The following is an 18,909-nucleotide window of genomic DNA, read 5'->3' on the forward strand; positions in this document are numbered from 1 at the left end:
CATGGTTTGCCTGATTGGGCAATAGGTGTCATTGCTGGAGGAGCTTTTCTGGCCATTGTTATTGGCGTCATCACTATCGTTGCTAAAAAGCTAAACTTATGCTGTTTCAAAAAGAAGGATGTTGAGGAGAATCAAACAGGAGGGAATGAACAGTCACCAAACAATATTGAACAATCAGAAGGGATACATATGAAAACTAGGGTGTAACTGGGAATGTTTGCCTCATACACTTATATCTTTAGTTACACATAAAATGAATATATGTACCATGATTAGCTATAGTAGCTATAGGGATTGTTGTGTATGTCATCAATTATCAACATTGCTCATATAGAAAACAGTTCTTTTTCTGAACCTGAAGGACAGTTTGAGCCAAACTTCTCAGGAACCATTCCTGAATGGTATGAACTAACTAAACACTATTCACTCCCTTTCACTAAAACAACAAATAAAAACATATGACATCCTTCAGAATATTGAAAATTAGATCAATTTCGACAAACCCTTAGGTTGTTTTGTTGTATTCATTTCTGATTTCAAATCATGGCTCCAAGGATTCAGAAACAAATGTTCTATGGTTTGAATATGAGAGGCTTTTCAATTTTGGGCAGTAAGCCCGACATTTGTAACTTTAATAAATCTGTGAAAATTTTCGACTATAATTTCTGATAACAGAACAGACTTTGGTAAATGGTCTTGTATAAATTGTTCAGTGAGTGACTCAGTTTTAAGAAATATAAATGTAAAAATCAGGTTGTGTATTTTATGATACCTTATATATGCCTATAAAATTTGTAAGCAGAATCGCAATAAGTATTTTTAGTATAACCATCTGTTAGGCAGCTATTCCATGTGTCCAACAATCACAATCATTAGCATTCAGGCATCCAAATATGTCAGTCTTCCTGAAATTATAATAAAAGAGTAATTCAACCAGGCTGAATAAAAAAAAATAGCCATTCATGTGAGCATTAAAATCTTCATTATTTTAGCCTTCTTTAAATTGCAAAAATTCTCCCAGGCTATGTTGCCTCAACTTTTTTAGCAAGTTCTGGAATTATTGCATCTATTTTCATGAAGATGTTGAATTGTTCCATCTCTTTTCTTGAAGACGTCAATTTGGACTTGTTCCCTCTGTTTTCATGAAGATATGGATTATGGACTTGTTCCCTCTGTTTTCATGAAGATATGGACTTGTTCCGTCTGTTTTCATGAAGATATGGACTTGTTCCGTCTGTTTTCATGAAGATATGGACTTGTTCTGTCTGTTTTCATGAAGATATGGACTTGTTCCGTCTGTTTTCATGAAGATATGGAATTGTTTGCTTTGTTTTCATGTAGACATGGAAGTGTTCCCCCTGTCTTCATAAAGACATTAGATTGTTTACTTTGTTTTTTTGAAGGGAATTATAGAAATGACATTGAATTGCAGCACTTTTTATGATAGAGACAAAGACATCCAGAATTTGCTATCCTGGAGACATGGAATAGCAGTCTTTAAATTTACTTTGTCTATTCATGTGTTTACTAACAATATTTCGTCAAGTATTTGTATATCGATTTGAGTACTAATTTAAAAAAAAAAAACCTTTTACAACCAAGTGTGTGATCCCTTAATTGTGTTTATGATAAGAAATTAAAAATCTTTGGTTTTCGTTTGGTAATATTATGATTCTTACAAAACATTGTCGATGTTGTTGCGAAATAATAACGAAGTTGTAGCAAATAATGGTCATGTTGTTGTTGCGAAACAATATCATGGTTAAATTAAATAATGGTCATGTTGTTGTATTGTATTAACATAAAAATGCTCTTTACTGAACTCCAATTGCAAATCATAAGCTTAGATCTTTATTTATTAAGATGCATAAAATGTCCTCTGTGGAATTTCAGACAATATCTTGAGGTTGATTGGTCCCCCACAGCTCCCTTTGAATTATTCAAAAGTACTGATATTATATTTAAGGCATATTCATATACTATAATGCACCAAACACTGTGGTGTTTGCACCTTGCATGGAATTATGCCAGTCAGCAGTGTTCCAAACTAGCGCTGCTTTAAACACACCTCATGTTTACTGTTTCTACTGGAAATAGCTTCAAGATCTTCATGCCATGAATCATGAGGCTAAGATATCAACTATTTGGTTCAACTATCATGTTCTATTACTGGTTTCATATTGTTATAATTACATTTGTATATTTGGAGACAACATTAAAATATAGGCCTTTATGTAACAGTAAATAATAGACTAGTGCTCAATTTGTTAAGGTATTCCAGATTCTGGAGTATTAATTAAGTTTTCTATATGTAAAAATCAATTGCTTAACTTATAAATGGTAAGTAATACTATTTGAGATTGCTCGTTTTATGACTTGTGGAATTATTCACAAAAATATTAATTTCATTCTGTAGTAACAACAACAACAACTTCACATCCAGGTAAATATTTATACACTGTATATTATTGCACAGTTACTTGAAGGAAATAAACACCTGCTTTGGTGTCATATGACTTGGAAATTGTTTAGTGACACTTAACCTAAAAATATTTATTTTTTCTTCAGATTTAACAATAAATTAACTGTGTAGGAGAATTATACGCGTTTAAGACAAAAATAAATGAGTATTAAAAATGTGCCAAGTATATTACCTGAAAGAGAAGAAAGAACAAGACCTGCAGAATTCATGCAAATAACATTAAAAAAATACAGGTCGTATGACATCAACGCCAGAGTTCATTCCCTTCCAGTTACTGTGCAATATGGTATAAAAAGGAAACATTCCCCCTGCGTCTCACATTGGTACATACACTCACACTTTTGCTATGAGTCTATGCATTTCTTTTGCTGAATGGTATCAACAAACATATGACTCATTCTGCAGCCAAGTAGGTGCCTAAATGGTTATTCTCTCAATGCATCAGGGACTAGTCTTAGGTGATATGGACATTTTATTGTATATTCATGTGTAATTAAAAGCAATTAAGGTAGCAGCCAAACAACTAAAGTTGTAAAACATAAAATGTGCTTATAAGAAAAAAACGGTATTATAAAGCTAATTATGCTTATATAACTTGTTACACAGCAACCATTAATTGTATATAGTAACCTTACACTGACATATAAAACAGTTGGTATTGTATATCAAAATATAATGCATGTCATATTGTTAAATTACCAAAATAAAATCTCTTTGTGTTAATTATTGAAGAGCTTAAGCAAAGAACTGATTCAGCAAGATTATTTTAATAAAACAGCAACACTTTTTATCTGCTGAAATGTGGTTCAGTTGAATGACAGTCCTTTTGCAATGTTGTGCTTTTGCTACAATAAGTCTTGATCCTGCCCGGTGTTTGATAACATTTATGTACTATTTTATATTCCTAACAAAACACAGGTTTTCCAGTGACTGTTTTATTCATGTAAATACATGGGCCATTTAACTAATATTTTATACTTCTATTTTAATATAATAATAAATTGAAACTACAGGGACAAGCCCAGTAGCCAACATTCTATGAAGACCCAGTATGTACATTATGTCCTGAGAGTGACAGTCTGGCTTTCTTTTATGACTAAAAAATATCAACTGTAACTTTTATTTAACATTACGGGATTCAGTTTTGTTACTAATGATAATTTTGATTCTTCTACAAAAGTTCACCTGAAATATATTAAAACTTGTATACAAGTGCTTGTATCAACAAGTTTATCCTGGGTGGATGTTTTTAGTCCTGTTATAGTAAATGAACAAATGCTTGCTCCTTGACAACTATTACTATAAATATTGTTGTTTTACCTAATTTGCTTTGCATGTACCCTACATAACTTGCATTGTATATTTTTGTCTGCCAGATAGTTTACCTTTTTCAGGAAAACATGTAGCTTGTTATTATGCCCACTGCAATCCAGTCCCTCTATTGTCACCTGAGAAAACCACATTACATATCAGTTTTATGTGGTTATAATGCTTATGTTTAATGTTTCTTTTTCTACCAACTTAGTCCTGTGACCAAAGAAATAATATGTAAGCTTTTTGGTACATAACATGGACTACTATTTACTTAAGTAAAGACTATTTTGTCAATGTACATGATTTGATAAAGTTGTCTATTTTTCATAGATAGCTCTGCTCTCTGTATATGGGCAAGGTAACTATGATTGACAGTTAAGGGTGCCATTTTCTGGGGAAGAGTGCCTCTTATGCCCCCTGCAAACCAATCCCTCTATTATCACCAGGAAACCACAATGTCATGACATATGAGTTTTATATTGTTAAAATGCTTATGTTTAAATTAATGTTTCTTTTGGAAACAACTTCAGTCCTAAAAATCTGGCCTGTGTGACCAGAGATAATGTAGAAACTTTTCAAAAGATTTGTTTCAAAACATGGACTGCTTTGGTGCTCTACCAACATAAATATTACTTTGGTTCCTGTTTGTATATTTTGAGAGAGCAGCTGGTACTTTATGCAGCAGTTACTGATCTGAGTACAGTAATATTAAATGACATTTAATGCTGTACATAATTATTTGTCTCATTTTAATGTATTCCACGTTTGTTTCATTTATTGAGTTTGCCATGTAAAATACAACTGTTTAGCTAATAAGAGGTAGGAATGACTATTAAGACCTAAGGTAAAAATGTTTTAATTTATGATTTAGTGAAATAGTTCATTGTGATTTACATTTCAATCATACAGAAAATACTACATGCAATAGTACAGGTAATTATATCCCCACTGTATAGCATAGTATAAATGAAGCTATCCCTCTGTTCAGTACAATAAATGCTCACACTTTTACTCATAGTGCGTATCCATATCAGTACCCCCTTCACGAAATCTTTTGCACATGACATACCTCCTTTCATCAGTAGAATGAACATTAACTGGATTGTTGTCCATCGCCGATTTGTTTTCAGCAGAAAATGACCGTTGCATGTGCAAAAAGGGTACCGTTTCAGTAGATTTCGCAAAGAGGGTATCGATATGGATATGCACCGTGTTACTACTACTTGCTAGATAGAGATGGGATCAATCATATGTAACTCAGACTAAATAAAAATATCAAGTGTATTTATTTACTCTATGGGTAACAATTTCAAAGAAAAGTAATAGCCAAATGTTTGAAAGTTAGAATAATTAATGAATTATTTTTTATTGACTAAAATGGCATTTTAATATACCGGGTAAATATCCCTTTGATATATACCACCGGAACCATTTTAGTATTATACATACATCAGACTTAAAGTATAGGCTTATGAAATAGTATTTATTTATTTTTTTAATAAAAAGCAACATAATGCATATTTAAATATATACAAATTTGAAGATTAACAATATCAGAAAAAGAGAGTATTTTTGTTTGTATTTTCTGCCCTCTTGCTTTGCAATTAAAATCTATCACTTTACAAAAATAAGATAGAAAAGAGGCTTTAGCAAAGATCATCTTCTCTTAGAAGGGATGAACCTTATCATGAACCTACATGCTATATTTATATAAAGGCTACACTAAGATACATGAACCCTGTACTTGGCAATTATCATCTGTGTACATCTATTTTATACAGTTAAACACCGCTATTCCGAACACCGTTTATCCGAAATTATCGCTATTTCGAAATTATTTTTCGGTCCTTATTTACTCCTTTGTTTAACTAAATTTTTAATCTTTAGTCCGAAATTGCTAGTCCAAAATTATCGCAGAATTAAAAGTTCCCATCCCGATTTGGTATTTCACACCTATTTATCAATTCTTATTTATCAATTCTTATTTCGAACTGGATCATGTCATAGTTTTTCACACCATACTTCGAATGCATTTGGGCATCGGATTGAGGTGACAATGGAGCACAATTAGCGCTTGTTAAAGAATGACATTGAGAACGCGTATGTTACAAACATCGATGTCAGAAAATGAGCGTTTCATTTGGGTGATGTAGTGTGTATATTATTGCTGATTAACACAACCTGAATATCATTCGAAAATGTCTATATCACCAGATTTGATTGGCGCATTGCTCACTCGACCCACTTCCGAACAATCCATACTATGTTCTGAATGCACACATCTGCTGTCATTTTGTTTTAAATGTTTTATGTTGTTTTAATAAAGAAGTAAAATAATGAATTATTTGTCATTTATTAAACAATAAATCAACAAATATTTTGTAAACGAAAGATCACTCAAACCGAACCCGAATGTATAGTATTTGTATCCAACATTGCAATCTTCAAGACTTAGTATTTCACGTCATCTATAATTCGCGAACGCTGTCATTTTCTGAAAATTGTTAATCCGAAATATTGTTATTCCGAAATAATTTTTTGGGTCCCTACGATTTCGGATTAACAATGTTCAACTGTATAATGTTCCCTGTTGCTATACCTATACCCAGGTTGTCATTGGACAAACTTCACTATTTTATATAATATTCCCTGTTGCTATAATACCTATACCCAGGTTGTCATTGGACAAACTTCACTATTTTATATAATGTTCCCTGTTGCTATAATACCTATACCCAGGTTGTCATTGGACAAACTTCACTATTTTATATAATATTCCCTGTTGCTATAATACTTATACCCAGGTTGTCATTGGACAAACTTCACTATTTTATATAATGTTCCCTGTTGCTATAATATCTATACCCAGGTTGTCATTGGACAAACTTCACTATTTTATATAATGTTCCCTGTTGCTATAATACCTATACCCAGGTTGTCATTGGACAAACTTCACTATTTAATATAATGTTCCCTGTTGCTATAATACCTATACCCAGGTTGTCATTGGACAAACTTCACTATTTTATATAATGTTCCCTGTTGCTATAATACCTATACCCAGGTTGTCATTGGACAAACTTCACTATTTTATGTAATGTTCATAGTTGCTATAATACCTATACCCAGGTTGTCATTGGACAAACTTCACTATTTTATATAATATTCCCTGTTGCTATAATACCTATACCCAGGTTGTCATTGGACAAACTTCACTATTTTATATAATGTTCATAGTTGCTATAATACCTATACCCAGGTTGTCATTGGACAAACTTCACTATTTTATATAATGTTCCCTGTTGCTATAATACCTATACCCAGGTTGTCATTGGACAAACTTCACTATTTTATATAATGTTCATAGTTGCTATAATACCTATACCCAGGTTGTCATTGGACAAACTTCACTATTTTATATAATATTCCCTGTTGCTATAATACCTATACCTAGGTTGTCATTGGACAAACTTCACTATTTTATATAATGTTCATAGTTGCTATAATACCTATACCCAGGTTGTCATTGGACAAACTTCACTATTTTATATAATGTTCATAGTTGCTATAATACCTATACCCAGGTTGTCATTGGACAAACTTCACTATTTTATATAATGTTCATAGTTGCTATAATACCTATACCCAGGTTGTCATTGGACAAACTTCACTATTTTATATAATGTTCCCTGTTGCTATAATACCTATACCCAGGTTGTCATTGGACAAACTTCACTATTTTATATAATGTTCATAGTTGCTATAATACCTATACCCAGGTTGTCATTGGACAAACTTCACTATTTTATATAATGTTCCCTGTTGCTATAATACCTATACCCAGGTTGTCATTGGACAAACTTCACTATTTTATATAATGTTCATAGTTGCTATAATACCTATACCCAGGTTGTCATTGGACAAACTTCACTATTTTATATAATGTTCCCTGTTGCTATAATACCTATACCCAGGTTGTCATTGGACAAACTTCACTATTTTATATAATGTTCCCTGTTGCTATAATACCTATACCCAGGTTGTCATTGGACAAACTTCACTATTTTATATAATGTTCATAGTTGCTATAATACCTATACCCAGGTTGTCATTGGACAAACTTCACTATTTTATATAATGTTCATAGTTGCTATAATACCTATATATCCAGGTTGTTCAAGGACAAACTTCATTTGTTCATAATAGTTTCATCTGCAGATATAGCATATTTTTCTTGAAGATTCTAGCACTTTTCCCAGCCCAAAGTTTTCTCTTGTTTTGAGGTTGAACTTTCAACAATGGTGCATCCTCGCCAGTTTGAATAATTCATAGTATTAAAATAATAATGCAAAATTCCTTTGAAACTGAAAATTCTTTTTAATATGAAAAAAAACATTATTCTTTTAGTTTAGTCATGTCCGTCTTTATCTTTTTACTTGTTTACTAAGAAATTTTTTAAGGTTATTAATTTTTTTGTACTTGTTGTATGATAAGTTCTTATAACACATTTCACTCAAGAAATTATATTGTGCACACAAGGAATAAAACTTAGAAAAAAAGGTATACTCAACAATTAGGTGATAAAATATAAATCAGCAGTATTCTTGTAGTGTTAACGTCATCCTAAGATTCTCCAAACTAACTGCTTTGCCAGGTAGTTTACACTTTCAAGAAATTATTTTAGCTCAGCTTAGTCAATGAGATGAGATGAAACAAATATGTAAAATCAAGAATTTTTGTTTATTATTAAGTTAACCTCACAAATTATATCAAACTGTTTAAACGCTTTAATCAACAAAGTTTGTCTAAACTGACCAATCATATATTATTTCTGAAATAGATATCATTACAAAAAGATATCAATCAATTGTATGATTATGTTAGGTAATAAAATGGTGCCATAAAAGTCTTTGTATGATGAGTTATTGTCAAATTGCCGAGGCCATGTTAATCTCTGAACAATTTGATGTTTGCCATAAAATTACACAGAAACTGTAAGATATTTTAACAACACTTGTTACCTCAACATGTGTAGCTGTTTATGCTGTGTAATTATATCAAATTTATAACATCTAATAGTATCAGTGTTGTTTACCAGTGCCGGCGGGGGGGGGGGGGGGGGGGGGGATATGGTTAAATTCAGGGGAATCAACAAATCAATCATTGTGTCGGAACATTCATTCCTGATTAAGGAATAATACAATTGCAAATGTTTTTTTGTGTTCATTTTCATGACTTGTTACTATGTATCTCCATTAATTTCATTATGTACATAACAGTTGTTATTTCATCAATTACAGAATGTTGATGGACATTTTGTATTTCGCATTTTTTCAGCTGGGCACAATTGTTTTTCACTAACCAGTATTTCATCAAGTAGTCATTCTCATACACCACAGTGATGATTCTTTGTGTACCACACTCTGGTTCAATCACCCTGATTCTGAGTGCAAACAGCGAAAATTTCAGCCAATCGGGAGGACTTAAGAGAGCGTGAACAATTAATTGTGTCAGCGTCAATATACCACCCTCCACAGTGTCACTCTCGAAAACATCCCCCCATGCCCAGCGCAACCTCGCCCCAGTATAGTCCCGTTTAACATTAAGTCTTATTGATCATAAAAACTAATTGCGTTATAAAACATCCAATATGAAATATGTGCTTCTTTTATTAATTGTTTAAGATAATATTCAGTAGCTTTATTTCAATATTTGATTATAAATTAGCAGCAAAACAATGTTTCGATGGTCAGTGCTAAATAGTAGGGATGCAAATGGATATTCGAATATTCGATCGAACGTTTGGTAATCGAATGTCAAAATCGTATTTGAATATTCGATGTGTTTTTTTTATTGAATAAATAAGATAATTAACCTTTTGCCTACATCGTTGTTGTTGTGTATACAATTCTTTGTCTTGCTTTTACAACCATTGGCCCCTAATGTCAAAGGCGTGAATGTGATGACAATACACTAAACTCGCGTCATATGTCAATTAGGGCATATGGTCATGCACTATAAACAGTCCCAGTAATTTAACAATAACTGGCTTTTGGACAAGTGACATCTCACAAGTTTCAAACATTTTCGGTGAAATGTAAATGACCAGATCAATTTAGGACATAGGAAATCGGCCTTGATACCAAATTGTTGTTTTGGCTTCCAATTAAGTTTTGCAATATATTTCAAATCGCCGTGACGATAATAATGCATTGTGCTACTTACATGTACGTGCCTCAAACTGTTTTCCGCGTTTCAATACATCGTTCATGCTTTGAAATGTAACTGTATGGTATAGCATTTTAGGATATATTGCCTGTATTGTTGTACAATAGATGGGTCAAAGTCCACATTTGTTTTCATTTTTATATTTTAATAGTTCCCGCAATGGTTTGTTTTATATACGCCCATCTTACGATGGCCGTATTATGGGAACACCCATGGCGGGCGGGCGGGCGGGCGGTGGGGCGGCTCCACAATGTTGTCCGCTCTCTAACTTGAACATTTCTCATCCAATTTCCACCAAACTTCATGAAAGTGTTTGTTGGTGAAATATTCAGGTCAAGTTCGATAACCAGCCAAATCGCTTTAGGCACTCCAGAGTTATGGCCCCCTGAATTTGTCAAAATTGGCCATTTTAGCTTTGTCCGCTCTCTAACTTGATCATTTCTCATCCAATTTCCACCAAACGTCATGAAGTGTTTGTTGGTGAAATATCTCGGTCAAGTTCAATAACCAGCCAAATCGCTTTAGGCACTCCAGTGTTATGGCCCCCTGAATTTATCAAAATTGTCCATTTTAGCTTTGTCCGCTCTCTAACTTGAACATTTCTCATCCAATTTCCACCAAACTTCATGAAAGTGTTTGTTGGTGAAATATCTAGGTCAAGTTAGATAACCAGCCTAATCGCTTTAGGCACTCCAGAGTTATGGCCCCCTGAATTTATCAAAATTGGCCATTTTAGCTTTGTCTACTCTCAAACTTGAACAGTTTTTATCCGAATTTCACCAAACTTGCTACTATAAATGTTTGTTGTTATATATTCTTGGCAAAGTTCTATAACCAGCCAGGCTCTTCAGGATTATGGCCCTTGAATTGGTCAAAATTTGCCATTTTTGCTTTGTCCACTGTCTAATTTGAACAGTTATCATCTGATCTTCACCAAACATGCTGAAAATATTTGTTGGTAAAATAAATCGGTCAAGTATGATAATCAGCCAAATGCCCCGAAGCACTTCAGGATTACTGCCCTTGCCATTTAAGCTTTGTCTACTCTCTAACTTGAACAATTCTCATCTGACCTTCACCAAACTTGCTGAAAATGTTTGTAGCTATAAAATCTTTACCAAGAATGTTTGCCGGTATAAATGCTTTGCCAAGTACACACTGATTGTCTCTTGGGTACGATTAAGGATGAATTTAGAATCCAAGAAATTATTGATGGGCGTATTTTGTGAGTGTCACTCTTGTTTCATAGTTATATTTAGTAAAGGTCAATCCCAGAAAGAGGCTGCTCTCCTACAGAAAACGCCTCTGTTATCTATTTACGTCCCTAAACCGTCGCTGGTCTGATTTCGCATTGTTTACTAAAAGGAATGAGTGGAATTGAAATTTTTTGATTTTTTTTTTACAAATGTTTTGCCTTTTGATGTTATGGGGAATTTCAGGGGCTTATTTAGGGAAGAATCAGGATCCGTCGCGTGTACCGGCTACGACAAAGAAGGTTATAAAGGCCCCAGCTATTGCTATAGGGAATAATAATAGTTAACTAGATCTTCTAAAATATTAGTTTTGGTTATCGAATATTCGATTGAAAGAATTACCAAATATTCGAATATCAATTTTGCCATTCGTTTGCATCCCTGCAGAGAACTGGTCCGGACCGGGAAATAGTATCGCCCATTGGTATTCTCTTTAATATGATGACGAGATAAAAGCCTTTTTACAATCAGATTTCTTGTAAACTTGTCATACTTAATTATCCTAATTTGCTGCTTATTTTGTGTTTGTATTTATCACAAGTTATAATACTTAAATAGACATTTTTACCCCAGATGTAAATGAACAAAGCTTGCTCTTTTACAACCGTAGAAATCAATGTTGTTGGTCTACCTATAATTTGCTTTGCATGTACCCACAAATTGACCCTTGCTTGCTAAATGTTAGTCTGCCAGATAATTTACCCCTTTCAGGATCAGCAGATCACTAAGTTTTGTATGGTGAGTTATAATGCACCGGTCAATTGTAACCACGGCCCCCCCCCCCCCCCCCCCCAGGTCCGGGGATAGCCGGGGAAATGGGCCGTGTTTTTACCTTTCAGGTGGCCCAGCAGTGCGGGGTGAATGCAGTGGTTTTGTCTTCGTGCAAAATATAGCGGGGAATGGGCCTGACCTAGGTTCCCTGGGTGCAGGGGCATTTAGCGGACATTTTACCAGCAGTTCGTCCCCGCAGGGCGGGATTTTTACCTGGGGTTGGCTAGACCGAAAGTTAAAGTCCCTGCTATTCTCTGGACCTGGGGGGGGGGGGGCAGTGGTTACGATTGACTGGTGCATAATGATTGCATGTTATCTGTAATGAAACCCTGTTTAAATTATCATTATTTTAACAGCATATTAAACACCCCAGAGACCAAACTTCGGCTGAGTGTGGTCAATTTGATTTTCAATGAAGACTTGATAATTATGTTTTAATCAAAAGCTATCTTAAAACTATGGTAGGTTATAAGGTCAAATTATTAAAATTCTTTTGATACAACTTCTTCAAGTTTTCTATTCCTGTATTATAGTTAAAGTTAAATTGGGAGTTACATGTTCTCACAGAAAATCACAAGGTCAAATGTAAGATAACCATGTTAAAAGATTCAAATGTGCAAAATAAAAACAGACTTTGACCTAATGAGGTGAAAAACAGTTTCCACTCAATAACTGAAGATAAAGAATTTCATGCTTGCTATGTGAGTTGTTCATGACTAGTAGATGACCCCATACAGTTGAGATCAGAAGGTCAATGTCATGGTTATATCTTCAGGTGAAAAACAATATTTTGGTGGTGACCTAAAGCTGAATAATTGTTTCGCTTAAAAACGAATACTTGATATGCTTGTTGATCATGACTTTTAAGTTGGTTATGAGACGTTGATGACCCCTCTCGATTTTTAAGTCAGTAGGTCAAAGTTGCAGTAACCTTCTAGTGATAAACAATTTAGGATCACTGATCTTATGCAGTTGATGATCACTATTGAATGCATACGCCAAGCCTCAAGGTCACTGTTTGTCTCTGGTACAAAAGTACAAATTTCAGGTCCATCATTGATTATTTCTCAGCTACGAACCCAGCTTCATTGTTTTCTGTCAATATTTTTTCGCAATGTGGCGAAGCTATAGAGCCATCTCAGGCGATTTAGATAGTATTTGATATCCTATGGAATTCGGGCAGAGCTAGGTTAATGAATTAGAAATTTTTATGCTTTCACAGCTTAACAATGACGATGTATTTATAATATAATGATAATGGATCTTCGTAGCAAAAGTGTGACAACTGTTTTCATGAGAAAAAGACGGAGAATGCGACGTCACTTTGATGTAATGAAGACAGCGAAGTCAATTAACACAGTCTGTTATCACCCCTGGTAGTTAAGGACATGGTATGACAAACACTGTTTGTGTATTACAAATTCTGTTTTTTACTGACCTAGCCATTTTGGACCAAAATAGAAAAAAAATAAAAAAATTCGGACCGATTTTTTAGCCATTTTCTGAAAATGCAATCGGTCTGGCAAAATCAAAGTCGTTTCACACTGGCAAATTGTCAGTTTTAAGAAGCCCTGAATGACATAATAGTGAGCAAGAAATAATCAAACAAAAGTTAATATGGAAGTTACTGCTGCCCATTTAATGAATTCAAGCAAGTGTCTAGAGTTGCATTCTTGTAGGCAGGAATTTCCCACCATCCAATCAAAATAGTTTGGTTGGGTGTGTTAGGAGTTGTTAAAACTATCTTAAAGGGTTTTATTTCAAGAAACTTCTTGGTGCTTTTTGCTATTTGCAGTATCATTGTACATATTAACCATGTTTTAATAAACAGTGAGGGATACTCAAGTTTTTGATTTTGACGAATAAGAACTACCAATAATCACATTGTGCTCGTGGATCCTACTAGACTTCCAAGTGGCATTAAAATGAATTTGGAAGTAAAATTATGTACTGACCTTTAAGAAGTCAACATTTTATATGCAGCACTGGGATGATTCTTGCATGTTATTTATCTGTTGATTCATTTCATTTGTATTGCAACTTATAACCTAGGCCACTGCCACAGTCAGTGCCTCAATGTGTCTACAGGCATGTTTATTCCATTTCCCATCACTTGAATTATTATATCCCTGACAAACAAAGTTTGAAGGGGGTGGTATCAGAGTCCTGTTGTTTGTCAGTTTGGTTGGTTTGTCATATGGAATTTTCCTTCTTGCAACATAGAACATAATGAGAGGAAGTGCAGTGTACAAGAACAGGAACTATATTATAGCTAATTAAAGAGTTATTGCTCTTTGTTACTTTTTCTTAACAGGAACATAACTTGAAACTACAGAATGGAATCTATTAAAACTAAATGCGATGGTAAAGCACAATTAGAGGAAATGCAGTGTACAAGAACCATAACTCTACAGAGTAATTGCCTTTTGTGTTCGTTTTTTGTTGTCAAACATTCATCCAGACGAATGTTGAAGACTATGGGACATGCTTTCATGCACCAGGCACCCAAATGCTATCATTCAACAAGGTGGCATATTGCTTAACTTAGTTAAAATGCAGCATGTTCTCTTTTTCATTTCAGTTTGCGACTGTAAGGTCCTGAAAATTGTGTGGTCAGTCCTCTTCATTGTCTTCAGTACTGGGTCAGGAGCCTGGATTTTGTATGTACTATTTGCAGGTAAATATAATTATTTTCTATATTATTTAATGATACTATAAAGTACAAATAAAAGTGTTTTCATTATACTTTTTATAAATGTATTTGTTTAAATTTGAATACACCTGGCATATATCTATGCCTGAGCACAAAGTGTTCATTGTCAGCTATTGTGACCAGCCTGAGTGTCCATTTTAAGGCATTGTCAACTTATCTGCAGTCTGAAACTTCCTTGTATTCACTGTAATTTTTTTTTTTTTAAACAGTTAATTCAACAAGACAGCCAAAGCTCAGTATTTACTTTTAATCATATATTGTCAAAAACAACTAGCTCTTAGATCTTATATATTGTATGTAGCATCAGGTTACTTCAGTTCCTGCCAATAGGTACAGGAATGGCCCCATGGACTTTAAGAGATGTCATAACTTTTTCTAATTGAAGTTTTTTAGCTCGATTTCGAAGAAGGCGGCTTGACTATTTGCCCCGGAGTCAGCGTTAGTGTCGCCGTCCAGTTAAAGTTTTAGGGCAAAGTGGCATTTTGACTTATACAACTCCAATATCCTTCATTCAATTCACTTCATACTTTACGCAGTTGTTTCAGGACATCACACAATGTGGTTACACAACTCCATATTATCCTTGATTTATCCTAAAGTGTTACCCCTGAACAAAAAAATGGTTGATATTGAATAACTTAAGCTATGGTCCACATATTGCAACCAAACTTGGTATATATGAAGAGTTTATAGAGACCTTTCATGGGATTGTGTTTCAGGCACCTGCAAGGGGCACTTGGCATGACCCCAACAACAATTAACTGTAAGAGACACAAACATAAACATTGAAAGGTCTTGAAATGAGCTTATTTCTCTGGTTAACCAGAATGTTTGTTTTGAGGGCAAGTTGTGATAGAGACCAAGGGCATATCATAGCCATTTAGAATCCTGTAATAATATACTATTGATCTTACCTTGCATATTTTCAGTTCCAAAAGCAAGGAAATGGCTAACAGAAAAGTTGTGTGCCCCAACCCACCTTTGCATGATTGGTTGGGTAGTTGTGAGTTTTTTGTACAGCATTTCTGCAGTGATCGCCTACAACCTCCTAGGTATGTGAGATATCTCTGTAAACTGTTAAGAAATTAGTCAAGTTATAAATGCTTATTAACAATTATTTTTCAGAAACTTGAGCATAATTTTATATCAAATATATATATATATATTGGGTTTGTAGAGTAAACTATTCCACGGTTAATGAGGGATTGGTTTGAAACTAAGTACAAATGATCACCATGAAAGGCTCTTGTGCCTAAAATACAAATACTCTGTTTTGACACAGATGTTAAAGAGTAGCATGCGCTTGAACTTGAATGTTTTTACTCTGTTTTGACACAGATGTTAAAGAGTAGCATGCACTTGAACTTGAATTTTTTTAGTCTGTCGACACAGATGTCAACCATTGAAATTAGACTTTTTGATGAAGAAGCCCTAATTCATATACTATAACTGTAAATGACGTGACGCAATGAGACAACGAAGTGCTCCGTAACTTGTAAACTGTACTTTTTGCAATGTTTGTTGTATACGTTCACTTCATAGTATATTGTTGAAACATTCAGGATTTGTTTATATTAGATACAATTGACAGCTGATTAAATTTTAAATGCATCCTATGAGTGGTAAGTTTTTTATGAATGCAGTCTCAAAACTTTCCGGACAACCCTCGTATAGCTTGGCATCAAATTTTAAACAAGCCCTGCTATATAAAATTTAGAATTTGAAAAAGCCCCGAAGACATTTAATGATTTTACCAGTGCAAGGCTTACGGGCTTGTGTTAATTTCGACCCCTGACATGTTAAAGAGTAGAATGCTCTTGAACTTGAATTTTTAAATTCACTTTAAGCTATAAGGGCATTTGTGGAGCTTTCTTATACTTTGTACACATGATCATCATCAATTGTACTAGCACTTTACATTTTTTTTGTCAGGTATAGCCAACAAGTTTAAGAATTTTGGCCCTTGAAATCAATTTTCACTTTGTGGATTCTCATCTAAACTATTAGAACTATTTCAGCTTGTCATTGTTCTAGCATTCATGATTTCATGCCATTTTAATATAATTCATTTTTCCTTTAATAGCAAAACTATTAGCAAAAAAAAAATCAAAACCCAACATTAACTCAAAAATCCATGAAATATATGATATTTCAACTTCTTGTATATGCATTGTAACATAAAAAAGGAAATATGCTAATATGTGTAACTATGTGAACATATTCCTAACTCAAATAAAATTGGAGCCATTGGTGTACTCACTGCAAATTGAAAAATGTTACAGTTTAAAAAATATGTTTGTTTTCTTCTGTTACAGTTTGCAAAGATGAATCGAGTGAAGCAGGTATGGTTTTGCAAAATTGTTTGTATAATGCTGTTATGCCTTTTATAAAAAATATTGTTATGAGTTACAGTTACTGTCTAAAATATAGCTCTCAAGAAAAGTGTGCAGTAACACTAGATGTTGAGCCTTCCACCATCAATATTCATAGAAATTCTGAAAAAGGTCCTTTCAACTTGAATACCTAGTTTTGACTATATATATATATATATATATATTTATATATACAATGGCTGTCATGTGAGGAATAATAAAACATATAAATGATTAAGCTTTCTCAATATTGCTTACAGAATTCACAATGGTATGTTTTTCAGATTGTTGGCCTGTTTACCTCATAATTGGAATTGTAGTTAAAGGTGGAGATGTGGCAGTATCTCTACTTGCACTACTTGCCTTTCTAAACGGTAAGCGAAAAGCTCTAGTGGTGTAGGTATCAAGAGGCCCGAGCTTCAAGTTGCCTACCAGTTTGAAAACAATACTGGTTTCTATTGAGAAAGGACTACAGAGTGAATAAGTAAATACAACATTTTACTGGAAACTTAAAACATTTTTTTTTCAATGAGTAACTGCAACAATAATTAGAAATGAATACAGCATGTTTTGACATTATTCTGTCACAGTCATAATGAAAGATATCTGAGTTTGTATTTAAACCTGATAATTAGTCTTTTTTCAATTTTATCGACAATTTTGCTTCTGTTTAAGATATAATTAATGTTTTATACATCTGAACCTTTAATTTAAACATTTGGCTTAAAATGTTTAGATGATGTGATAAATGGTGTCATATTTTTAATATAAATGTTAAAATCAATTTTATCTGTGCCTTCAGGTTGAAATAGAGACTTACTGAATAGAATAACATCAGTGGAGAAAATAGTTGTTGAGTGTACAAAGTTCTTTATTTATTGCAATTGAAAAAGTCAGAATTTGAAACATTATGTTTGTTGAAAAATGAATTCTTAAGGTATCCTATGTACAATGCAGAATAATGCTCGATTTGGATTCCTGGTGACCCCCATGTACATTTGGTATCATTTTAAAATATATTGCTTGCTGATTAATGAGTAAAATGTATGACTTAAAATATACTAGAGATAAATTATTGCAGTTTGAGTAGATTTTTTTAGGTTTTTTAGCTCGACTGAAACTGATGTTATAAGACCTATTTTACAATCTTTCAAAATTAAGAAAAGCATGTTTGTAATGTTGCTTTTTTAGCTATAATTTTAACATATTTATCTTTTCACTTTAAAATGATGCCAAAAAAAAGGGTTACTGTAGGTATCCGGAATTGAAATAATTGTACATATGAAACCCTACATATATCACATTTTTTAAATAATTTCATTGTGTTTTTTTTTAAATAGTCAAGATAATTTTGGTAAAATAATTGATAATTAATATAAGTTAACACTAAATACTATAACTATTATTCGTTTTGTTTAATCTTGTTAGTCTTTTTAATTTAACTATATGTTCTGAACAATTAAGCTAACAATCTGAGGTTGGAGGGGTTGGGGGATCATCATCTTTAAGTGTCATTTTGAGTGTTTTTTTCATACTGCATGTATATCTGCTTAATGCATTTAATCACAGACTATGCTTATCATGAGCAAATGGTGTATACATGTACTAACCCTGCAGAAAATGTTTCCTTGTCACTAAACACAAAGATCTTTGAAATTAAAAATCAACAGCAAGTTTTAGCTTGTCAATTCTTGTTAAATCAGTATATCTGTGTGCATGTAGCCTTCGTGTAAGTATTTAAATGGCATAAAACTTTAATTATTGAAAACTCATTTT

The 18,909-nt window shown here is 33.3% G+C and overlaps 1 protein-coding gene across 8 annotated transcripts in view; it reads left to right on the forward strand.

Moving 5' to 3' along the window:
- The window catches only part of LOC128236126 (mucin-5AC-like), a 144,446-nt gene that overhangs the window by 113,235 nt on the left and 12,302 nt on the right, over positions 1 to 18,909 (forward strand). For 6 of the 8 annotated variants that reach the window (XM_052950990.1, XM_052950989.1, XM_052950998.1 and 3 more), the window contains 6 exons: positions 2,417 to 2,443; positions 4,706 to 4,729; positions 14,630 to 14,725; positions 15,691 to 15,813; positions 17,077 to 17,103; positions 17,418 to 17,507. In XM_052950990.1, coding sequence (XP_052806950.1) covers positions 2,417 to 2,443; positions 4,706 to 4,729; positions 14,630 to 14,725; positions 15,691 to 15,813; positions 17,077 to 17,103; positions 17,418 to 17,507 — 387 coding nt within the window. The remainder of the gene's footprint in view (positions 1 to 2,416; positions 2,444 to 4,705; positions 4,730 to 14,629; positions 14,726 to 15,690; positions 15,814 to 17,076; positions 17,104 to 17,417; positions 17,508 to 18,909) is intronic. The other 2 variants (XM_052950991.1, XM_052950993.1) reach the window with 2 other exon arrangements.

This window comes from Mya arenaria, chromosome 5 (assembly GCF_026914265.1).
Source record: "Mya arenaria isolate MELC-2E11 chromosome 5, ASM2691426v1".
NCBI lineage: Eukaryota > Metazoa > Mollusca > Bivalvia > Myida > Myidae > Mya > Mya arenaria.